Source organism: Cetorhinus maximus, chromosome 31 (assembly GCF_964194155.1).
Source record: "Cetorhinus maximus chromosome 31, sCetMax3.hap1.1, whole genome shotgun sequence".
NCBI lineage: Eukaryota > Metazoa > Chordata > Chondrichthyes > Lamniformes > Cetorhinidae > Cetorhinus > Cetorhinus maximus.
The window spans coordinates 115,125-141,100 of NC_135909.1; the positions used below are offsets into that span (position 1 = coordinate 115,125).

General features: G+C 41.4%; 2 protein-coding genes across 6 annotated transcripts in view; one reads left to right on the forward strand and one right to left on the reverse strand.

Annotated features, from left to right (window-relative positions):
• Positions 1 to 25,976, forward strand: part of LOC144670180 (ADP-ribose glycohydrolase MACROD1-like) — an 886,999-nt gene that overhangs the window by 37,165 nt on the left and 823,858 nt on the right. The window lies entirely within an intron of this gene.
• LOC144670178 (leucine-rich repeat transmembrane protein FLRT1-like) overlaps positions 9,297 to 25,976 on the reverse strand; it is a 274,775-nt gene continuing 258,095 nt past the window's right edge. For all 3 annotated transcript variants that reach the window (XM_078532654.1, XM_078532652.1, XM_078532653.1), the window contains exon 2: positions 9,297 to 17,617. In XM_078532654.1, coding sequence (XP_078388780.1) covers positions 15,621 to 17,567 — 1,947 coding nt within the window. In that variant the 5' untranslated portion in view covers positions 17,568 to 17,617 and the 3' untranslated portion in view covers positions 9,297 to 15,620. The remainder of the gene's footprint in view (positions 17,618 to 25,976) is intronic.

A 25,976-nucleotide genomic window follows, 5' to 3' on the forward strand; every position in this document is an offset into this window, starting at 1 on the left:
GTAGATTGATGTCCTTAGATTTTGTTTTCTCTGCCATTCTGTGGAGAAATGCCCAATTTTTCCAGTGTTTTGGCTGCAATCGAGAATTGGTCTGCATGAGAGACCAAGATTGTCTGAATCAATATGTAAATTTGCTATTTGTTTTAAAAATACAATTGCATTCGGTCACAATTTACCTGATGATTTATCTATTAATAAATATGTGTTTAATCATCAGCGTCAAAGTTTATTTTATCTGAATGAATCATCAGCACTTAAAAGAACACAAAGCATGTTATGCTGATGGCGTGTTGAATGTGCTTATTTCACATTGTAACTTGAAATTTAATCTCTGATTTGTCATGCTTCATCAGTCCCCTAACCCTATATTCCTGTCCCTGATTTCCAAGGCAGTGTGATCCCTTTATCTAAAGTGTAAAGAAGGTACTAATGAACTGGATTGTGTTTCTAATTGAACAGAAACTACAATTTCTAGTTCATTTAGACTAAAGGATAAAGTTAAGTGAGTGATTGCTGCATTCCCATGCGGAGGGAAGTTATTGTGCATTGTAGGGGGAATTAGGAATTAATTCTTGTGCAGCTCCGGTTCTTGGGGCCGTTCCTGCTCTGAAAATTCAATTGGGAGTTGGCTAAAACCATTGAAAGAAAGATAAAAATCAGATCAAAGGAACATTAATTTATTTCTCAGCTCTGGTGGCATTTTATCTGACTAATACCACTATCACAGCAGTCTATAAATAAGTAGTTTCTTCTTCAAACTCATGAAATAAAAGACAGGTCCTGAGCAAATAAAAATTCCCTCTTTCGTTGCTGAGCTGGGCATGTTAAAAAAAACTGCTGATGGCAAACGGTGAAGGATTAAAAGTTCAGGAGACCTTGGACCTATAGTCCTATGAGCTGGGTTCAATTGGTTGATTTTGAGAAAAGGGTTGTAGCAAGATAATGAGCATGACAGGGCTAATGCTATACAGATGGTTAACGATGTGATGGCTATTGAAGAGCCAGAAAGACTAAGTGCAGATGTCACTGCATTTAAAGCCCTTTTAATTAAAAAAAGAGAGATGCAGTGGGTTAAACACAAAGAACTGAGGGTACGTTCAGCTTCAGCACATCACAACAAAGTTCCCTCTTCCGGTGTCACTCAGGATTTATTGGACCCCCTACTCTTTAACAATGTGTGCGGCTGACTTTAACAGGCATGTATCTGTAGTTATACTAGCAGGCCTTTGTAAGAAGACAAAGTAACTGTTTTGCCCATTACCATCCATTTAGAAAGTGTCTCGTTTTTTAAAGAGGTAGCTATACTTTTTTCCTCTAGAATTTGTTGAACTTTTCAATTATAATGAAAACATATTTATGTTTCTTTGTATTGGAAATTAGGGAAAAAATAACTTTTTGAAAAAATGTGGATAATATTTAAAAGCTTTTATTAGTTTGTGGAACATTTGACATGAAAAATCATTCGGCGCCTATTTTTCATTATCACCATTTTGTTGGTGAGGAGGGATTTTGTATAAGAGATGTGGAGATACCTGAAAGATGAAGGATAAGTACTAAAATATAGGAACATATGAACAGATGAGGCCATTCAGCCTCTGAGGTCTGTTTCGTCATTCAGTGAAATCATGGCTGATCTACAACATAACTCCAATTCCTCACCTTTGCCCCATATCCTTCAATACCTTGGTTAACAAAAATCTATCAATCTCAGATTTAAAATTAACAGTTGATTTAGCATCAAGTATCGCTTGTGGAAGAGAGTTCCAAATTCCTACCACCCTTTGTGTGTAGAGTGTTTCCCTGAAAGATCTGGCTCTAATTTTTAAACTATGGCCTTTCGCTTTAGACTCCCCAGCCAGCAAAAATAGTTTCTCTCTATCTGTTCCCTTTAATATGTTAAACTTGGACCAAATCACCCCCTAACTTTCTAAATTTCAGGGACTACAAGCCTAGATTGTATAGCCTCTCCTTGTCAATCCATGTGCAATCCTTCAGTGCAAGCAGCGAGTTATTTTCTACTTTGGTTAAAATTGTTTCTGACAGTGGTGAGTTACTCTTTGAACTGTGTTTAAAGGAGATAAGTGGGCAGACATGAGTCACATTGTTTGGTGTGAGGAATAATTCATACTGTTGAGTCATAGAGAAAACTTAATAGCATGTCTGAGAAACAACAAAAGGAGTGGATGACTATCAGTCCACATAGTTGTTTTTCTTAGAAAGGTGTTTGGCTGATTTTGAAATGTAGTAGCTATAAGGGGGACAAAATCATTTGAAATTATTTCAACCTAAGAGAATGGATTAAGGAACAGCAATTAGATTTTTATAGCTATGTCTTTAGGTATCTCCATCAAGTTTTAGATGTTGCACACTGTATTAAAATGACAAGTCACAGTTGGACAGACTTGTGCATGCAGATACAAAATGGAACAAGCCATGAATAGATATAGTTAGAAAGAAAGGTGGAAACTGTGTGAGGCAAAGTCAAGGAGAGGGTTATCCAGAGGGAAAAAGCCAGAAACAAACCCAGCTTTAATTGGCAGCATGTTTTTAAATGCCCATGATCTGTTTCTCAGTCTGCCTGATACTAAATATTAAAGTGGTAGCTGTTGGAGAATGCACTGCAATGCTCCCAAACCTCTTCCCCAGTCATTCTCTAATGGTCAAACCGTCTCTTCAGGCCATACCGTCCCATTCCCAGATTGTAGAATGGTTTCCAGACCTTGAGACCCTTACTCTCCATTCTGTCGATCGGATCGTAAGATTCATCACTCAGTAATCCCATTACTAGCCTCAATAATAATCGAACCCCACTCCCTCCATCCCAGTGCCCTAGACCCTAGGAATGCAAAAATGTCACCATTAGCACACTAACTTTGAAGGTGCCTGGAATCTTTTTTACAAGTGGCCACAATACAGTTGAAAGACATAGAAGGTTCTAACCTTAGATTGGCCATCTGATGGACCAAGATTCACAGGTACAGTAAGAGGGAAGAATATTGCTCAGATTGTGGCTTTCTGTTTAAGCAGTGGCCTTCCTGGAACTAATGTAAACAATGCAGAAATGTTGTGACTGCTGAGAGCTGTGCAAAATGCCTTAGGTGATGTGTCTCCGATTCTTAGTTTTGTATGATGAACATGTAGCTTTTGGTTTCACTTCAGATGGTTGATATTTGAAAAATCAAGGTTACAAATCCTCTATGTTTATACAAAGCAGATTCAGCAACACTGGTGCAACTCGTGCATGCATGCACTAAATTATGTTTGCAACTTTTTATTGTTCTGACCACAGTGTTGAAGCATTGTCTTTACAAGCCAGCAATGTCAAACATGTAACCTGTCCAGGAGCAGAGCCAAAAGATCAATCCAGGAGCAAGTGCCACCACAGACAAAAATTCACTTGTGCCACCACAAGCACTTTCACCCCACTTCAGAGTAAAATAATCTCCCGCAGAGGGTCTTGGATGGCACTGTTGCAGCATAGTTTATGCTGTAAGATAAATGGGGTATAAAATGAATGACAGAGCAGCCTATTGCTGAGGGGTTATTAACATTAGTGAATTATCTTCTTCCTTTTTGCACAGGTAAGAAATAATCCCTGAAAAGCCTTTCATACCACTTTATATTTAGCAGTTTCTCAGAAATCCTCCTGTGTGTTAATGCAATTTCAAACTGTGTGCAGTCCAGGAAGCACGTCCCTGTTGCCTGTATATATTATTTGTGGAGCTTTGCTCTATGTGCTTAGAACCAGCGGTTGATGTGCATGCCTTAAGCACTCCTCGTCAGTAATGTAGGCTTAAGATGAAATGAAAGGTTTCATTTCAGTTTCCACGTCTAATCCGTTGGAGAGGGTGGGAACTTCAGCAACAGCCTAATTGAAGTGTTCCATTTCTTTAGGTATTTCTTTGAAGTGAGAGTTGTACTCGCTGATCTCTGGGGAATTGGAACTCTGAATAAATCCTTCTTCGTTTTTAAAAGTAATGAACAGTAGTGTTGACGGGGACTTGAGTTTGAGAGATTCTTTAGTAATGAACTTGGGTTCTGATGAAGTAAAGAAGCACGTTATTTTTCTTTGATTGTATACGTTAGGGCAGAAACTAAGAGGCTTCGCTGCTGGTACATTGCTTTAAGAATTGGCTGCAGAATTGGGGTTAAAATGCTGTAGCCTTATTTTCGATGTAATGAAGCTCTGCCAGTCACAGAGCTTTGCATTTTCTGCCTTTATAATCTATTATTCGGTACCTAAGCAAATGTATCATAAATGTTTTTATAATTAGATACCCTGAGTGAAGGACCCTATAGCGTGGGGCACTACCAAAGTTGAAAGATAATACAAGTTAGAAGAAAAAGGTAATCAGACAATGGTGATTAGATGAAACCAAGATTGTGGGGTGGAATTGGATTGAACAGTCTGCTGCTATCATGCATTGTGTCAAAGAATGGTAGATTGTTGCTTATTTTTCCCAATGGTGAATTACTGAAGTAATCACAATTGAAGGGATGAGATACTTACTAATAAGAGGTTAGGTTACTTTCCCCACGGGAAAGGAGAAAAGAAGGTTCAAGGGATTGAGTTAGTCTTGGCCATTCTTGTGAAGTATTAAACACGACGGTGATACTGAGCTGTACACTAGGTATTTGAAAGAGGAAAAGACAGATTAACGTTTTGGGTGAGACCCTTTTTCAGTGCTGGATTCTGATCTCACCTGGAACATTAAACTGCCCTTCAGATGCTGATAGAGCTGTGCATTTTCAGAATTCTATGCTTTTTATTTCAGATATTTAGCCAGCATTCATGGGTTTTTATTGTTTTCTCGCTTAAGACTGTGGCTGGATCAAAATCATTGGGAGCAGGTAATATCCCACCCTCCCTTCTGGGTCATGGGGCATTCCACAGAGAGTCTCTTAAAGAATTTTCAGTGTTTATTCAAGGTTTTAATTCTTAACTATTTGTCCAGATATAGGTCAAAGATAAATGAGCTAAACCTGTGGCTTCCCCCGATAGATCAGAAAATATTGACTGATTTATCTTCTGTAGAGCTCCCCACCCCTTCTGCCCCAACTGCCTTTCTCTAGTAATGCATCCTAATGATTATAGAGTGTTAGCGCAGTCTGATATACTCCACTTTAATTCTTTTTGGTTTGCAGTTTGTGATATACTGTGCTTTTAATGATTTTTGTGTTAAATGGCTAGTCAAACTATGTACTTAATAAAACAGTATTTTAAAAGTTGTCTGTGACATAATTAGTGCGGATTTATGGAATAATTATTAGCAGCTGAGCATGAAGAAATTGCATGTTAAGAATATGTTATATTACTTTGGAGTTGTGAAATTAACGTGGATAGAGCCATGCGTTGTAATTTGCATGCCATTATGATTTATTGATATATTCGCTTCTGAAATATTGCCAGCTACTTTCAAATTCTAAAACTGCAACCAATGGAATTCCATGGTCCTCTTGCCATCAACTGCACTTAGAAACCTGACTGTTAGGGCAGCGGCAAATGCTCAATTTCTCGGCGGGCCTTGTAAACTGCTGCCAGATTCCTTGATGTCGGTCTGGCTATAGAGACAGGCTCTGGGTGAAAATGCAAACTGGGGAATGCCACTGTTCTTTCAATGCCTTTGTGGATAAAGGCGTGGCCTAGTAAGAGGCCAAGCTGTGCAGACCAGCAAGATCCTAGGTTTAATCCCCAGTCTGAGTTGACAGCATCTGAGCCATAGATGGATCAGTGCAGTTGGCCTCTGTCCCTGGTCTAAGGAGAGAAAAAGTGAACTGGGCTCCAGCTCTTGATTAACATCAGTGACCTTTCCTAGAAGTGTGTGCGTGAACATGAGGTTGGGTGAGATATTGATACTCTACTAGTATCTCCGGAACTGTAATGCAGGAAGAGGCTGAATTTCCCCACTTCAATTGCAATTGGTTCTGGCGTTGATGGAGGCCTCAAAGTGCAGGTCAATTGATTGTTCTAGTTTAAACTTTTGTTTGACAGCAAGTGGTGAGGCAGAAAGTCCAAACTAAGGGAAAGAGGAGGCCTAAAGAGTCATTTTTTATCAAGCTTACAACTAACCAAAGGAGTACTGGACAATGTTGGAGCTGCACTGTACATCACTACAGAGTGGTAGGCAGTAGGTTTCTGCCTACAATTCCTATTGCGAGAAGTTAATTAGCCTCAGCAATATAAGAACAACAATTTGCATTTATATAGTGCCTTTAATGCAGAAAAACATCCCAAGGCACTTCACTGAAATGTTATCAGACAAAATTTTTCATCAAGCCATGGAAGGAGATATTAGGAAAATTTGATCAAAGAGATGTTTTAAGGAGAGGGGTGAGGAGAGAGACGGAGAGTTTTTGGACCTAGCTAGTTGAAAGCATGGCTGCCAGTTGAGGGATGAAAGAAGCCAGAAGTGGACTAGAGGACAGAATTGAAGGACCACTCATACCACAGATCTTGGAAGGTTGTAGAGCTGGAGGAGATTACAGAGCTGGAGAGAGGGGCAAGGTAATGGGGGTATTTGGACATGAGGATGAGAATTTTAAAGTTGAGGCTGGACCTGGAGCAAACATAGGTCAATGAATACAGGTGTGATGGGTGAACTGGATTGGTGTGAGTTAGAATAATGCAGAGTTAGAATACATGCAACAGAGCTTTGGATGAGCTGAAGTTTATGTAGGGTGGAAGATTAGAGGCCAGCCAGGAGAGCATTGTAATTTTGGAGTCTGGAGGTAGCAAAAGCATGGATGATGGTTTTAGCAGTAGACAGGCTGAGACAGCAGGGTGGTGGATGATAGTTTGCAGCTGAAAATAAGCTGTCTTAATGATGGAGAGGATATGTGGTCAGAAACTTAGGATCAGCTAGGATGCTGAGGTTGTGAACAGTCTGGTTCAGTCTCAGACTTTGTACAGGAAAGGGCATGGAATCAGTGGCTAAGGAATGAAGTTTGTGCCCGGGGCTAAAGGCAATGGCTTTGGTCTTCTCAGTATTTAATTTGAGGAAATTTCTACTCATCCACTGCTGGATGTCAGACAAGCAGCATGACAAATTATGAGACAATTGAGGGGTCGAGAGAGTTGATGGTGAGGCAGAGCTGAGTGTTAACGGTGTGCATGTGGAAAATGATATTGTGTTTTCAGACGGTATCGCCAAATAAATAGATGAGAAAAAAGAGGGGAGCAATGTTGATCCTTGGGGGACCCAGAGGCAACAGTGCGAGAGCAGGAAGAAAAGCTATTGCAGGAGATTCTCTGGATATGACTGGATAGATAAGGAATTAGGCAAGGGTAGCTGTATATTAGAGGAGAAGGAGGATGGTGTGTTCAACTGTGTCAAAAGCTGCAGACAGATTGAGAAGAATAAAAAGGGATAATGCACCACTGTCGCAAAGGATGTCATTTTAGACTTTGATGAGGCCTGTTTTAGTGTTGTGACGGAGGCAGAAACCTGATTGGAAAGTTTTAAGCAGAGTTGTGGGAGAGATGGGCACAGGTTTGGGAAGCGACAACATATTCAAGGAATTTGTAGAGGAAAGGGAGGTAGATTGCAAGGACGGAGGAGTCAAGAGCAGGTATTTTGAGGAGGGGGGTTCTACGTTAGATTTGAAAGTGGAAATGCAGTTGTAGGGAGGTGCTTGGCGGTAAGTAAATGTAGTAAAACATCCCAGGTCGTTTAATTTCAATAGACAAGACACTGCACTTCATTCTTAGACACTTCATAAACCCTGAGTGTTGTAGGCAGAGTGTGGATCAGATCCAAAATATCCTTGTCAAATGGAGGTTGTATGAATTGGGGAGACTTTGGAGAAAAATGTAAAAGTTAAGTTACTAGTGAAGGCAGGAAGCACCAAGTCTTTATTTTTTAAATTTTATTTTGAAGAGAACAAGGAAATGTTCACATATATATGTACAAGAAAAAAAGTCAGCGTCTTAGTCTGAACACACACTTAACATTGAAATTTCAAGGCACCTACAAAAAGAGGCCAAAGGGCTTCACAATGCACTTTGGTTTTATCTTCTGAATATCCTTGTTTCTGTGGACTAATTCTCATGGTTAAAAACACAGCAAGCCAATCCTAAACAATACAATACCTAGAAAATTAAAAAGGAATGACTATCTTTTTTATTATAATGGCTATTGAGCTTAACTAATTAACCTGCTCCCCTTGATTTATTGTGTTGTGTAATTATTCACATTTTGCAACAGGTGCCAGTGCTGATATTAATAATTCACATTTTGAAAGCTAGACCTTTGTAGGAAAAGAGTGTGGTATATAGAAAATTGTGCATTTCTGCAGATCCAGTATTTACGTCCTTGATCTCTGAAGTTCATTTTCTATGTATTCACTCCTTGCCCCTCAAACTCCATTCTAGATTTGTACAGGACATTTAGAATGATGGGGACAGGCAACATTCATACCGATGTTTTGGGCATCTGTGATATTTAGCGTACAGCACCTTTTAACTAGCTTTAGAAAAACATTACTGGGTCAGTTCTCTGCCAAGGTGTATATTTGCCCAGTACAGCCCAAGAATGGTAAATAACGTTATGCAATGGCATGGCCTGGATTTTGTGATTGTAATAATGGCAAAACTGTCAACATTCACTGCCATTACAACTATGAAACTGACAGCAACTTCTGGCATTAGCACATGTGCAATTAAACACAAAAATCCAGAACCCCTGCTCCTAGGATGTGCCATTGAAAATTCTTGTAGGTGGTCATCCTCTGAAAACACTTGAATTAATGTGAATTTCCACTTTTACATTATTAGACTCACTGTAAAAACCCTTGAAAATATTACACTTTGTTGAAGGAGTTGTAACTGGGTTTTTAACAATGTGCTAAGTTTATAATTACTGATCAATAATCTCTCTGGCCCTGAAAAACTGATTTTATATTTGTGGAATGTCAAATTTCTCCATTCTGATAAATTCCCAGAGGTTTTTAGAGTAATAAAATGTATATTCTCTTAAATTTGTTTGATATTTCAGTTTCTACCTTAATCCGATATATATGTCCCAATTTTATTTCACTTTCTGTGAAATAATTAAAATGTGAAGGATAATCAGGTGGTTTTTAACGACCTGGTGCGCTGTCTGTGAGAATTCTGCAATGTGATTGACTGTTTAACCAGCTGGTCGACATTCCTGTTGCTGAGAGCCAGAGATTCCCTTGAATTGATGTCAGAATCAAAGCAATGCTGGGGAAAGGGGAAACCAGACCACAGAGATTACTAAATCTTCTGTGGGCAGCCTTCTTCGAGGTCAGCAGTGAGTGCTGTCATTTTGCGGCTGACTACGAAATCTATATTGTTTCTGCACTGAGCTGTACTTCTCAGTAATGGCCAGGGTTCTTTGTATTCTCATTGGACCATTCTGCCAGCTATGTCAGAGATATATCAGTCTGTGCAGTTCATGACACCAACTGAGAGAATATTTTATTTGGTAAGCAGGTTACCATATGCATTTTCCACAGCACAAGTGTGTACCATAGCCAACAATTTGATCTAATTTAAATGGTTGCTTCAGGATTCCTTAGTAATTGCTTAGTCTGGGATTTATATTGAGGAGAGAATGTAACCATTCTTTTCACTGCAATTAAGGAACTATTAGGGCAAAGAATCCTTTGCACGTTGGGAAAAAAATTAATTTTGATGAGCAACGAACAATTCTAAATGCTATATGGTGTGAACCTGAAAAGCGTTTAAGTGCAGTCATTTTAAATTTGCAACAGCTGAGGCCTCTGAGAATGTAGCAAATTTTATTTGTCAGCGAAAATTTCCTGATTTACAATAGTCTCTTGGATGCTGTTCTGAAGATGTTGTTATCTGTATAAATGTGGCAGACTGTCAGTAAGCATTATTGTCCTAAAAAGATGAGAAGTGAATTATGGTAATCTTTGGCTTCTCCTAGGGTTGCCTTGTTTTGCCAAGTGAAAACCAGATCAGAAGTAAAGCTGGGGCAGATTCGAGGTTTGAGTTCTGTGATTTGCTTTACTGGTGGTAAAACAAAATGAATCAAAACTTTAATTTGTAGAACGTCATCATGAGGATGTGGGCTTCTCTAGCAAGGCCATGTTTTATTGCCCTGAGAAGGTGGGTGTGGACTGCCTATTCGCTAGGCCAGAGGGCAGTAAGGGTCAACCATGTTGAAGTAAGACTGGAGTCACATCAAGGCCAGGGCAGCAGGTTTCCTTCCCTAAAGGGCAACAGTGAACAAGTTTGGTTTTTACAATGATCTGACAGCTTCATAGTCACTTTTACTGATACCAGTTTTTAATTGCAGAAAATTTTAATTCTAATTCTCAAAACTCTCATGGTGGGATTTGAACTCCTGCCTGGATTATTAGTTCAGCTACTTAACCACTACACTACCGTACCATTAGGGCCCCAATTATTAATAGTTCTGCATCATGGAAACATATGGAAAAATTAACTTTTATCTTTTGTGGTTATCAGATGTGCAATATACCTTTAAGAAGAATGTTCTAATAGAAGATCACATGATCTTATTATCCAATAACAGTGTAGTGTGGGCTACCTTAGTCGTCTGTAGTCAGCAGTTAGTAGTTTAGAACAAGAGTCTGTAATGTAGAGACAGGGTTTTAGTTGTAAGTACCCAAGTGTAGCTGCTGAGTTCCTTCGTAAATAAATAGAATGTGTTCTACGTAAGAACCGTCTGCTGATTTGCTATGTGTACGGTACCAACTCGGTCATCCTGAAACAAGTGTGCAACCCGGATCTATTAGTCCAGCTAAACTAGTGACAAGGATCCAACATCTCCAAAGTAAAATTTTTGGTGTCTGATTTACCTCCCAGAAATGCCTAGATAATCTTCTCAGAAAGTGAACTTTCCTCAGTAAAATTGGTCAACAGCAGCCCTGGATTCCCGTGGCACTTTTTGGTAAATGCACTGGAATGCGAAATGACATTTAATTATTCTTCATGTTTTGAAGTGAGTGACTGCAAAAGAAAAATATTATTGGAAAGGGAAAGAGGTGTTTCTTCGTATGTTGCAAAAGATTGGACACATTTTGGGCAACATCAGTTCAGCTGAACTGCACACTGCTGTTTTTGCAATAGAGTTTACACACAAATGATATTGCCATTTTAGCCCCCCAAAAAAAGGCTAACCATGGACATGTTTCAAGTAATGTAGGAAGACAAAAAAGTAATTATTCACAAAACATAAGGATTGTTATTTTTATTTGAATTATTTCTTTGTTTTATGCCACCTCTGAGTTGACGGTCCTGAGTTCGTGTGCAGTAGGTGTTATTCATTTGAAAGCAAGACAACATTATTGTTAGTAGGTAAACTACAAGATGGTGGTATGACTGACTTAATGGGCAATGTGTTTGCTCTCCAATTCTTTCCTGATACTTTATTGTTGACCACAACAGTCTTTTTACAGCTGAGAAGACGGGATTCAATCCATTGTTGACAAAATATCTTCATTGTTGTTTGCAGGTTGGCAATGCAGCACTGTTTCAAAATGCACAAGTACATTGCCCATCACCTCTAGTCAAAGAGTGAATGCTGCATTGCTTTAGGAACACATTAAAGAAACAACATTAGATCTATCTTGTAAAGGTCTAACCAGAGCTTAAGTAGATTTATAAATTAATAAATACATGCTATTTTTGGGAGTGGGGGAGGAGCAGTTGGATGACAGGGGATGAGTAAAGGTTGCATTGTGCATTCCTTTAAACTCAACAATCAGTAGAAGTGAAGGAAACACTTTTGAGAATGCCAAAATTGTTATCATGATTTCAGTAAAACGTATGTGAGTAAATGTTTGTACTGCATGTGAAATACATCCCAGTATACACTTTAAAGATTTTGCCCTTTCAAACATAGGTTGTTCTCTTAATGTGTATAATTTTAAGGTGATGACAGAGGGACGGAGATGATCATAAATCTCTCACTGCTGGTGGTGGAAGTAATTTGAGGTGATGAACTGAGGATAAGTACATTTATTTGTCTGTAACTGTTATAATGCTTTTAGTACTATTGTAAGAAAATTGAAAAGAATATATTTTGGACAGGGTGGCCACTTTGTTGCATATGGTTACTTCTCAAGGGCAGTTAGGAATGCAGCAAATGATGCCCACATGCCATGAAAGAATATATAAAAAAGGTAGGTATTGAGTCGACAGGTCAAAAACACGAATGTGCTGTGCTGGAGAGTGCTGAGGAACACTTTAAAGCTTCAATTCCTGACCTTGGTTGTGCTGCCAGGTGGGTGCCAAATAGATAGTCTGCATCACCTTGTCAGATGGAAGGAAGATTGGAGTTGAGAATCATCGTACTGTGCAGTGCACTTCCTGGCTGGAGGACCTGCTGAGAAACAAATTATCTGCCAAGCTTTGTGAGTGCAGAATGATGCGCTGCATTGTTGGGACGTAAGAGGAGAGGAGTAAATGTCAAGTTGACCAAATCAAGTACATGTGTAAGTTAGTCTAGTCCCAGCCTGCTTTGAGACCTGTTGTTTTCAAGTTAAGAATTCCTTATATGAGTAGAAATTTAATCTCCTTTTATGATGGGAGTCCGTTTTGCTGAGCTAGATGATGTTGCAGCTATGCCAAGTCCCCTTAATTAGCTTCTCCAAGTGTCCATGTGCCAACCTGGAGAGGAAGTGCCAGTCGGTAACTTGCCTGTGAGGCACATCGCCTGTGTGCCTCATTTCATACTTTCTGTCTGTAATAGACCAGCTTGGGATCTCCTTAACTTGTACTGTTCATTTAACTCACTGGGACATTGAGGGGGTAATATTTATTTTCCATTTATTTAACTGATGTTGCACCAAATGCTGTTCATGGCATGTGAGATTTTCAAAATGAGTAAGTTAAAACATGAACCGAAGGCTGGCAGACATTATAACAGTGGATGCTGCTTACAGTCCTTGCACTAAAAGTGCCTTTGTTTGTCAGCCAGCAGCATAGTATTTTAAGAAATTGCCTTTGTGACCAATCTTAGTGCACACATAAAGTCTGGGATGCTGGCACTTAGGTATGCTAGTAATATTGGTACAGGTTATCATTTGCACTTGACTGCTAGGTACGGTTTGTAAATCAGACCAGTGGAAGCATCTGGCGGGTTTCCTGTTTGGTGTTAGGATTATTCACAGCTCATTTTCACTCTTGCTTTTCCCGTTTTTGAAAATACACCACACCACAATGAGGTGTGCTACCACTTTAAAGCTGTAAATTCACATCTCTCTCAAATAATGGTGCTGAGAATCGGAATCAATATTTTATTTCGTGTACTATTTGTGACTGTGTTGGTACTGTGCACAGTATTTTAATTATATTCTGGATGGCTGAGACAAATGTTTTGCATAATATTCTACTTGATTGTCTCTTTATGTGATGCACTTTAAAAAAAATCTTTTAATTTAAGGGTTTATTACCCTTTCCTCTCTTCTGAGGATACTTCAATAAAATGTGTGCGTATATATAATATATATATATATATGCTAAAATTATTGTAATATGCCTCTAACTCGGGCGGTTCCGTCGGGACCAAATGACAGATACAATGGTCTCGACCGATCATGTATATCATTGCCCGAATAGTCAAGCAGCAGAACATTCAGCCTCTGTAGAATGTAAATGCATATCCTGACACTCCCTCTCAGCAATATTCTGCTACATGACAGTCAGCCTTTTTAATTGCAATTTTGAAAGTAATTTAAAGGTAATTTGTGTGGTGGGGTCGGGAGGCAGGGAAGTTGCCATTTTTCTCATTAAAATGCTCTGATTAAAAAAAAATCAATACTTCATAGTTATTTAAAAACAAATTAAGGCTGGGAAATGGTAGTGTAAGGTTAGCTAACATAACTGCAATAACATGATCATTAGTGTAGAAATATTATTTCTCATTTCCATTATTTAGGGGTCATACAAGCGTTAGAACGTTTCACATCTTAAGAATGATTTATTTAAAAGATCAGTTGTAACTTAATAATCACAATTTTAAAGAATATTTACAGGAAAGTCATTATCAGAGCTTCAAATGATTTCTCAGTTATTCTCCAACCCAGGTTACTGGTGTGTCAGGTAGGCAAAAGTGACGACGGGCTTGAGGCTTTTGGCTCAAATATTCAGTAAAGCCGCATCAATGATATTCAGCAATCAAGTGAAAGCCTGTTGGAAGGGAGGATGGGGAACTTTCAATGAAGACTGTGCAAATGTCTCTGAAGGAAATTTCTGTTTGGAAGAACTCCACTTCTGGATGGTCTCCAGTTCCATCTTTGCACCCTCTCATCTTATGTAAAGATGTCAAAAGACTGACCTTAAAACAAAGAGCATGGGACTTGAGGTCTTAGGTTATCAGAAGCTGAGACACTCGTGCACCCTTAGTAACTTGAGAGATACTTTCCATTGAAAGTGTAACCCTTTAGCGCCCATCCCGTACTGAGGTTGCTCTTTGCACAAGGTTCAATGAAACTTCTTATTCGGGGAGACTATTTCATTCTTGGTTAACCCTTTGAGCACTTGATTTTCCTAGTCACTTTTGAAATTGTGTTGTTTTCTTCAGAACAAATATTCTGCGATTTTTTTTTGTGTTTGAACTACATATTGTAAAATAGACAGCAGAGGGTTCCACTTATAACCAATGCAGTTTTAACGAAATCTTGTCCAAATCAAATGCAGCACTGTAAAATTTTTTCTAACATTGTGTAATGGGAAAGTTTGAAAGCCCAGAACAACTCAGGTTCACAGTGTTGTTCAAATAAAACTTTTGGTCCTCAAAGGGTTAATTTGAGGATTAAAATTAACAATGTTGCTGGCCAGATAACTACAAGACATCCATTTTGGCCTGACATTTAGAGACTTGAAATTTGTGGTTTAGATATACACTGTTTTTAACTAGAGGCAAAAGTCTAACTCGATTTAAAAAAAACATTTTCAGCAAAGTTGTCTTTAAAAATAACTATGAAAGTCCATCTCTTCTTCCAATTAAGATAAAGTCCTAAAACAACACAGAAAGAACTAAATATTTATAACTATTTTTCTCTTTTTTAAAAATATCATAGAAGAATAAAAAAATAAACAAAACATCAACAAATAGTTCTGATAGAAGTGGGGTTGGGGGGCTGGGGGGGGGGGGGGGGCGGAAACGGGACGGTGGTGGTAGGGGGGATGGTGGTAAAGCCTTAAATTGTGCACAAGGAAACAGGACTGTGTGTGTGTTGAGCTTTTTGCTTAACTGCATAATGTAAATCTCCAAGGTGGGGGAAAAATATCATTGCTTGTGAATTCTTCACCAAGATGTTTACCTGTGTGACACTATAAAGGATTGTGTCTTTAGATTGCCTTAGGACTGTATTTCCAAAACAGGTTGTTCATCCTTTATCCCACTTCTAACTCAAAATGCGAAAAGAAAAACTGGCTTGTACACAATTAGGTAGCTGTGTTTTCTTTCTAAGTGTCCAGCTGTTTTTTTTAAATCTTTAAGCATATTAAATATAAATTATGTGACAAATGTACAAAATATGTGCCAGGCATTTTCTGCTGGACTTTGTGTGTTTTATTCCTAACATTTTTTATGTTTTTTGTTTAATATCTTCTGTTTGCAGTGCAGCAGAGATGATCACAATATGAGGCATCACTGCAATCACGTGTAAGAATATTCAGCATCTGGTATCCCACCGTCTCTGTAACCTCGGTTACTGCTGAGGGCTGTACTGTGAGTGTTCTTGTAAAGACTTGTCCCATTGGATGGAAATATGGTGTGAATCACATATTCCTCCTTTGGTCGCTGTTGGTTATTGAGTGGAATCATTTGAAAGCCACTCCCTCTGATTTCTAAAATGGAATTATCTTTCTTTGTCCCAGCTTCGGCATAATCATCCTTTTTCCTGCAACCTCTGTTGTACACCTGATCATGTGAAAAAACATTCCTGTTGTTGTTGATGTAACAGCATATTGCAGCAAGGGCAACGACAATGAATACTAAGGCTGTTGCGCCTCCAATAATACCAGCTAAGGGAAGGCCTACTTGGTCCGATTCTTCTTGCTCTCTGTTTAACGTTGTGGTGGGACTATATAAGTCTGCAGTCTCTGCCTTAGCACATACTGGTGTTTCATCCCTTACATAGAAGTTACTGGCCTCCATTGTAACCATGCATATGATGTAGGTTGACTTGGGTTCAAGGGCTGTGAGAAGATACTCGGTCTTGTCTCCTTGTACCAAGGTTTCAGTGATGGAACCCACAGATGGATTATGGTCTAGTCTGAGCCAGCTGAGCCTGAAGGATGTGACTGGTAGCGATGCCCTCCATGTGATACGAATGCTGTCCGCAGTTAAAGGCATCACGTTAATGATTATCGGCTTTGTTCCTGGCCCCCTTGACAAAGGATAGTCCACAGCTGTATCTGGTGGCTTCAGATTTGGTTGTCTCGGTTTGTACGTGAATTGCAGTCCTTGAGTGGCAGTAGCTGTACGAACAATTGGGGTTGTTTTCACAGCTGTGTTGCTGCCATGCAAGCTGATCTCAAAACACTCATCCATTTCTGTATTGATGTCTTTGACTGCCATTCCTCGAACTTTATCAGGCCCTTGGCACATAAGCCCTCGCACATTGATGTGAAATGCAGTTGTTTGTAACCAGTCTCTGAGCCACATCATTTTGCAACCACAATACCAAGGGTTGTTGCGCAAGAGTAGTTGACTCAAGTTCGCCAGGTCATCAAAGACTCCTTTGGGTAAAGTTGTTAAGTTGTTGTTGGATATGTCCAACCGTTGTATCTGTCTCATTTTAGAAAAAGCATTGGCTGGAATGTAGCTAATGAGGTTATCCTGAAGATACAGCTTTTGTAAATTGGAAGCAGGTAGATTTGGCGGTGGAAAAATTAGAGAGTTCCTAATCAATGAAAGTTCAGTCAGATTTTGAAGTCTGCTGAAAGTTTCATCTGCTATTCTTTGATTAGCTAAAAGATTACCATCCAGTACCAGGCGCCTTAAGCTGACCAAGCCTTTGAAAGCATAGTGTGGGATGGTTGCAATCCGGTTGTCATCCAGCCTCAGTTCCTCCAGTGTTTTAGGAAGACCAGTGGGGATGCTGCTTAAATGGTTCCTGGACAAAAATAGCAATTTGAGGTGTTTACTGTCAGCAAAAGCATCTTCCTCAATGCTGACCGTTGACACTGAGTTATCATCCAAATGTAACTTTTCCAACAAGGGAATCCTTGAAAGTGCATCGTGTGTAATGGCCCTAATGTTATTGTCTTGAAGATGCAGCTCTTTCAGAGATCTAGGAAGGTTTATAGGGAACTCATCCAAAGCATTTTCATAAAGGTAAATCACTTTTATATTCAGAAGGTATTTCAGTTGGTTGGGGATCCCAGCATTGTTAATCTGGTTGTTTTGAAGGAAGAGAGTCGTCGAGTCTTCTGGTATTTTGGCAGGAATGGATGTCAAACTTCGGTCGTTGCAGTAGACAAATCCATTGTCACATCGACACATAGTAGGACATGTAGACATGACACATGGCATCAAAAGTGCTGGTATGGTAACCCAGAGCAACAAACTTTTTTTCATACCCATTGCTTGTAGTAGCATTTGGAGGTAAAATTACTTGTAGTTTTATCTTTTTGTCCACTTACTATGATCTGTCAGGGGAGAGAAAGTACAAGATATACATTAGATAATGTACATTTTCTTGCCTCCCCTCCCCATTCCGCCCCTTCCTGTTCCATGCACCATTCCCCAAACAAGAGAGCAGGTCATTTCACTGGCCACTTCCACTAGCTTGGGTCATGATGGCCATTTTATGCATGAGATCCAAATTGCCCCGCCTACATTAATGAATCATCTCGTAAAGTTTATGTTTATAAAAGGGCAGCTGACTACATACTTGAGTCTTCCTAGTCATCAGTTGCACTCAGAAATGTGAAAAGGCCAAGTCACTGGTTGTGGTGGCAACGGAGACCCATTTCCCCTTGATCTTTTGAACTATCATGGGATTTGCTCCTGCATGATGGCTGACAGAGAACAGCACAAGTGGCAGTGTAAACCAGAAGGAGCGTTGCTGGTATAGTATTACTCTTCTGAAACTTGAGTAGTAACATAAAAATGTTGTAAAAGTGACATTAAAAATGATACATCCCTGCATTCACATCCAAAAGCTAACATGCCAATAAGAGTAATGATAAAACCAGTTTTATCTGGCAATAGCTTAACTCTATAAAATTTGATATATAATTAGAAGAATGCTGAAAGCAAATTAGGATTTCTGAGTCCTCCTTTGTGTCTTATTGTTCTGAGAAAATAGGAAAGTTTTGAAAATATTGTTACACAGAGTAAATAAGGCCAAATGCTATTTTGGATGACAAAATGGACAACAATCAAGCTTGGGCTGATAAGTGGCAAGTCACTTTCGTGCTACACAAGTGCCAAGCAAATGTCAAATAAGAGCCTAACCACTATTCCTTGGCATTCAACTGCAGTACCATTGCTGAATCTCACACCATCAACATCCTGGGGTTATCATTGACCAGAAACTTAAGTAGATCAACCACATAAATTCTGTGACTACAAGAGCAGGTCAGGGACTGGAAATTCTGCTGTGAGTAACTTATCTCCTGACTCTCCAAAACTTGACCACCATCTACAAGGCACAAGTCAGGAGTGGTATACACTTCACTTGCCTGGATGAGTACAGCTCCAACAACACTCTACAACATCCAAGGCAAAACCTGCTTGACTGGCACCGCATATACCTCATTAAATTTCTGCTTCCTCCCACCATCAGTACCAGTGGCAGCAATGTATACCATCTTCAAGACGCACTGCAGCAACTCACCAAAGCTCCTTCGACAGCATCATCCAAACCTGTGATCTCTACCACCTGGAGGAACAAGGGCAGCAGGTGCATTTTTTTTTTCTTTATTCTTTCATGGGATGTGGGCATCACTGGCAAGGCCAGCATTTGTTGCCCATTCCTAATTGCCCTTGAACTGGGTGACTTATTAGGTCATTTCAGAGGGCAGCTAAGAGTCAACCACATTGCTGTGGGTCTGGAGTCACATGTAGGTCAGATTTCCTTCCCTAAAAAGGCATTAGGCACTTAAGGGCTTTTACAACAATCAATGATAGTTTCATGGTCACCAGTACTGAGACTAGCTTTCAATTACAGATTGATTAATTGAATTTAAATTCAATGGGATTTGAACCCGTGTCCCCAGTGCATTAGCCTGGACCTCTAGATTACTTGTCCAGTGACATTACCACTACATCTCTCCCCTTTAAGCTCCCCTCCAAATCACATACAATTCTGACTTGGCAATATACCTTTCACATTGCTGGGTCAGAATCCTGGATCTCCCTCCCTAACAGCACTGTGCATGTACCTACTCCGCAAGGAGTGCAGCAGTTCAAGAAGGCAGCTCAGCACCACCTTCTCAAGGGTAGTTTTGGACGGGCAATAAATGCTGGCCTAGCCAGCGACACCACATGCTATGAATAAGTAAAAAAAATTGGAGCAATTCCATGAGTATGTCATGTATAGCTGTATAAAATAGAATTTACTATACTTCATCATTTATACACTTGCAATTATTTAATTTTGTTATTTCCCAGTTCCTTTGAGAAACCATTGACAAAACCTTCTGTGAACATAGGAATGAGAGTAGGCCATTCAGCTCCTAGAAGACCCTAATCTACCAATCAGTTATATTCTGGTTGATCTGTACTTTGATTCTGTTTTCACTCCTTTGGCCCATTTTCCTTATTACCCCTACCCAACAAAAATCTATCTATCTCAGTCACAACAAGTGCAATTAACCCCCAGCGTCCAGAGGGTTTTGGGGGAGGGCAATCAAGATTAAAAAGTGCCTCTCAATTTTACTCTTGAATGACTAGCCCCAAGTTTAAGATTATATCCCCTTATTCTGGATTCCCACACCAGAATAACTAGTTTCTCTGTATTTACTCTATCATCTTAAACACCTCAATCAGATCATCCTGTATTCAAGAGAAATCAAGTCAAATTTTGCAACCTTTCCTTCATAATCAATCCTTTAAAACTCAGTATCATGTTCAAGACGCTTCCCCATTGAATTTGAATAGCCGAAACTCATTTATGTAAACAAAGGTGACAGCAGGCAATTTTCTCACTGTTGGCAGTTGGTACAATGATAGTGTGACAAGAGCAGCACCATACCAAAGAAAAAGTTTTTTTTTAATTTGTTACATCACCACCCTGCAATGACCACAAGGTATTGCAAACTTTTTTCTGTGGTTGCTCGGTTGTATGTCAATGGGGTGAAGCGTAAAGAAAGCTTAAATTGCTTATTCTCATCTCCTAAAGGTAGCTCTGTTGGGTGGCCACGTGTATGAGGGCCAAGTGCCAGGAGGAACACTGGCTATCGCGCAGTGACTGACAAAGATTACTTAACCGCAGTCAAAGAAAAAAACAACTTCCATTTATATAGCATCCTTAATGTAAATCAAATAGTCTCTTGGTAGTACAAAACTTGAGTATTGCTGAAAAAAGAGACATGCTACTGAAACTTTTTGTCTTGCATTCATCTGGACAGACACAAGAATGCCAAATTTCAAAAGCAGCAACAATTTATACTACGTGAGAAAAGAGTCGATAGGTTGGCAAGATGACTCTGGTCAAGGCATTGCCGTGGATATTGTTCTAACGCGGCAGATGATGTGTGCCAGGTAGATCAAATCCATGAGGGAAACTTGATCGCGCTATCACAACGGTTTTATAATTTGTATTTATTTCGAAATGCGTGCACTGAATTCAGAAATAATAAGTCCACCAAGACTTATAGAAATTTTTTAAAAACTATATTAAAATATTTATTAACAAAATAAAAGATTTCAAATATATACATAGGACTACAAATTACTACTATAATAATTCCTAAAATTCCTAATTAACCTAACTCCCAGTTGCACCCCCTTTAAGACAACGGTCCAAAAATAGATTTTAGATTCAGATCCAGCAAATTAACACAACATCCTGGTGAGTGGAACTTGAAATGACTTTTCTTCAGGTCCGGTTTCTGTAGACAGCAGGCTTATGCACAAATTCTGGAGGCTTCCTTAAGGCTACTTCACACATTTCTATTAGATCTCACAGTGCCCTGACATGGCCTCGTTCTCCTTTATAGATGTTTCTCCCTTTTTAATATCTAAATTCCATTGTTTCCATATGTCTTTGGAACTTTACCTTACTCATAATATAAACCTTTTCATGTTGCCAATATTCTCTTTAACCTCTTTGAAATTCAAACCTCCCTTCATCTATCTAAAAATGCAAATCCCTGTCACACCTTACATGCTAAGACCCCAACCATGTTTTACCTACTTAGCATTTCAAAGACACTTCTGCACCTTCTTTTGATAACTTCAACTTGTTACAAAATGTAACTAAATCACACACACATAGAAAAACACAACCCTCCCCCCATAAACATACTTTACAATAAACCAGAAAAATGTTATGAAAGTTATTATACATTCATGACAATTTGGCACCAGGGAGCAATTGTCTCCCACATCTTTTTATTTAATTCAAAAAGGTGCAATGCCTGGACGTGTTTTTTTGGCCTGCAGAGGACGGGTCCTGCATATGAATATATGTAGCTTCTAGCTTTGATAGCATGTCTCTCTTTTCAGCAACACTCGAGTAATGTAAATAATTCCAAAGTGCTTCACCAAAAAAATTATCAACCAAAATTTGACGGTGACCCATGTAAGATATTAAGTCAGGTCAAAACTTGGTCAAAGAATCTTAAGGAGTGCGTTCAAGGTGGAGAGAGAGGTGAAGAGGTTAAGGAAGGGAATTCTAGAGTTTAGGGCTCAGGCAGCTGTGATGGAAATCAGGAGGTCAAAATTAGAGGAGAGATTAATGTTCCAGAACATATAATATTGTACACAAATACAAGGCTTTAATGAGCACAGTTTCTACAAAACCTGAACCAGAAGTCTGAAGTCACAGGATGGATCCGTCCCAGATTTACACAAAGTGTGATAGCAGGTGGGAAAAAGGTCATTTTACCTGCCGGTTGCAATGGCGGGTTTTCACACCGTATTGTCCCTCCTCATTAAAAATGTATTCATGGGAAACAAGCCGGATTACTGATGGGTGGGCTTGGATTTGCCTGCCCCGCCGTGACCTCTGCACTTCCTCACTCCGGGTGCCATATTTAAAGCGCACCAGAGCACATGCCTACTTCATGTCTACAGACCAGGACTGCTCCAGATGACAGATGGCCCCAAAACAAAGAAGTTGGCAGCCCCCAAATTTAATGACGCCTCTCTGGGGCACCTGCTGAATGCTGTGGAAGGCTGCCACGATGTTCTCTACCCCTGCTGTGGCTGCAAGAGGTCCACCAGAGTCACCAATCTGGCCTGGGAGGCGACGGCAGTGGCAGCCAGTGCCACCAGAACACAGAGGAGGTCAGCCATTCAGCGCAGGAAGAGGTTGAGTGCTCTCATCCGTTCCGCCAGGGTAAGTCAGCCACCTCACCACTCCCAACTCTCACCCTCACAAACCCATTGCACATCCACAGGGACCTCACACCTCAATTGACAAACTACTAACTCTCACACACACCCTCACACCTCCATCAGGCTCATATCCTCTGGAGCTTGTGTCCTCATCCCATCCGTGGCTCCGCTCACCACACAAACATTCCACGCAGGGCCATGTGTCCTGCTCACACTCTTTCCATCTGTTTTCATGCAGGAGAAGCTGGCTGACAACATCAGGGAGAGGTCCCAAACTGGGGTGGAGTGGCCCACATTAGGTCCCTCACCCACTTTGAGGAGTGCGCCATCGTGCTGACTGGTGAGGACATGGGCTGTGCCTGTGGCGACAGTGAGATTGGCGGTGCACACCCTCGTGATGATCCTGACCACATTATCCCTTTCTCAACGTAACTGTTTTTAACTCTGCTGCCATGCACTAATAATCTCTACTTTGGTTCACAGGGAGCTCTGCCAAGCGACCAACGCCCTCAGCCAGCCAGTCCCTCAGCCCCATCTAGTTCTTGCCTCCAGCCAAGAAGACACCTCCCCTATCGAAGAGCTGAAATAAGCAGCCTGGAAGACCCGTCACAACACAGAGACACACACCTCGGTGGGACCTAGATCTAGAGCAGGCCCGGGTTCACAATCTGGTGGTCACCACACGGACACATGTCCGCACCAGGAGGAGGCAGGTTCAGCCGAGCTCCCTGGCACTTGGAGGACTGCTGGGGAAGAGGCATCTGTGAGGCCCGAGTCAGATGACAAGTCTCTGGATTTGGCGAGTGGCGAGTCAGCAGAAGGCGGGGGATCATCACGCATAGCTGTTGGAAGCCCTCAACAGAGTGGCACGCAAGTTGGAGTGCGCCTGCCTGCTCTCTGATGAAGCGGTGCCCACATGTGCACGTATGGAGGTCTCCATGGGAAGGATGGAAGATACCGTGGAGACCATTGCCCAGCAGAATGTGTAGATGTCTCATCAGGTGCTCCTTCCCCTCAAGGAGTCAGGCTGGGGCCCTCAGGCATCCATAGGGAGGAGGAGCAGTAGCTGGACACCCCTGGGTCATCCACTCAGGTATCTCAGAGGCTGTCCGCTCCCTCCGAGTCCACTTTACCTGTGACCCCCTCAAACACGTCCTCTGTCACTGCAGAGGAAGCAACTGGTCCACAGTGGGACAGCCAAAGCAAGCCGGGACCCTCAGGGCCTTGGCTCTCCAGCGAACACACGGTGAAGTCATCAGAGGCAACAGGGCCAACCATTGCATAGGCTATCTCCTGCTGTGGATGTCAGGGCAGCGCCTAGAAAAATTAAGAAATTCTGATCACAAGTGATTGCACAGGTGAACACGTTTTGTCTCATTATAATCTGATATATTCACTTTCACTGAATAATGTGTTAGGTTGTCTTTCAGCTTCATTGACAGGCTTCGCGAGTCCTTCCTCCGCACTCCCCCACAAGGACCGCGAGTGATGCTGGAGGGAAAAGTGTGTGCGCGCGGCAGGGCCTTTCTGAGCCTCATGCAAGCACTCTCCCGCGCACGCAGAGCCTTCATTAATCACATTCCTTTCACTGTCCTGAGCATTTTCAATGCTGCCTGCTTTCAGTTGTCCACCTCCGCCTATGCACTGCAGCACACTCCCATGCAGCAACTGTGCCTGTCCAACACGAGGTTCTGCTCACTTTCGATTTCAGCAACAATGGTCGTAGTCAGATTTTTGCTCAACTCCCCTGTCCTTTCCCCATTCCCAGTCATCCATGTTCTTTGCCCAATCACTGTTGACTCCCTAGCATCACCTTCCAACTCCTCACCATCACCTACCAACCCAATCCCTTGTCTTTCCAGGATGTCCAGGTGAACATGCACATTCCCAACCTTACTGAGAATCCCACTCCCATCCACATTGACCTCCCTGACCTCCTCCTTCCCACCCTGAGGGTCCATATCTACTTCCGAGTCTTCACCAACCACCCTTGCCATCCCTTCTACCATGACTGACGCACCCCCACCCTCTCCCTTCCAGCTCCCTCTGCCCCCCTCTACTCACCATTCCCTCCGACCACGCCCACCCTCATTTCACTCTCCAGGAGGCAGTCATTGACTCCACACATTGACATTGCACATTCATCTGGACATCCTCCACCCCTGACTCCCTCCTCCACTCTTACTCCCTCACCGTACTCACTCCTCCTTACCAACCTCACCTCCCCACCGACACTTTCTTTCCCCCCCACGATACCTTCAACCCCCTCCCTGCCCCTCCCGGTACACCTTCCTCTCCCACTCACAGCTGGACCTTCCTCGCCAATCATCCGTAGCAGCCATGGCCAAGACTTATGTTCTGAAGCAGACCCGAGACATGATGGAGACCTCCCACCTTCCATGATCTGTTTGGCGGCAGAGCCATATCTGTGAGAATCCACCCAGCATGTGATGCACGTGTTCCTCCAGGGTCCGGTAGCTGTGGGGCTCCAGCATCTTCTGCCCCTAAGATGTTTGCGATCTGAGCAAGGCCCTAATGCCAAGACCCGACCTCTGCAAGTCACACTTGCCCAGATAGAGGGAGGCGGTGGCATAGTGGTATTGTCACTTACTAGTAATCCAGAGACCCAGGGTAATGCTCTGGGGACCTGGGTTCGAATCCCACAGATGGTGGAATTTGAATTCAATAAAAAACTTGGAATTCAAAGTCATGAAACCATTGCTGATTGTCATAAAAACCCACCTGGTTCACTAATTTCCTCTTGGGAAATTTCCTTTAAGGAAATCTGCCTTCCTTACCTGGTCTGACCTACTTGTGACTCCAGACACACAGCAATGGTTGACTCTTAAATGCCCTCTGAACAAGGGCAGTTAGGGAGGGCAACAGACCTTGGCCACATCTCATGAATGAATTTTAAAAAAGTGTTCTGGGCCAGAGTAACGGTAAATGTGGCTGGGGTGGTGGTTTGGCGCATGATTCTGGTTGGGCCTTACTTTACATCCAGGATGCAATGTGGGTTCACGCCAGCCTCCAGCGGGATTGGAGTTCCACCATGGCAGATACCATCGGATGATCCCGGTGTGCTTTCACACTGGCATACAACTGATTTTTGGCCTTTTCGCTATATTGTTGTCGTCCCCCACCCCCACATTTGCCATGTTGCCCACAGGGCTGGAAAACGTATTTGATCATTTTCATATTCATTCTTGTGCGCTCTGCAGGACTGCAGGCAGGTCCTTGGCTCATTGTCTGCTGACGCTTCATCCTGAGCAGTTTTATCAGCAGTTTTTGTCAGTGGTGATTTGCCATTGCCTTTCCATTCTCAGGAGTAGGGCGAGGAGACAGGTCTTAAGGGTACCTCAGCCAGAACAGGAATAGAACTCTCACTGTTGCTGTCATTCCAAACCACACGCTAGCCATCTGCCCAATTGAACTAACCTTCATTGACATATATTCACTAATTATCTGAACTAAATGCAATCTCATGGACCACTTAAG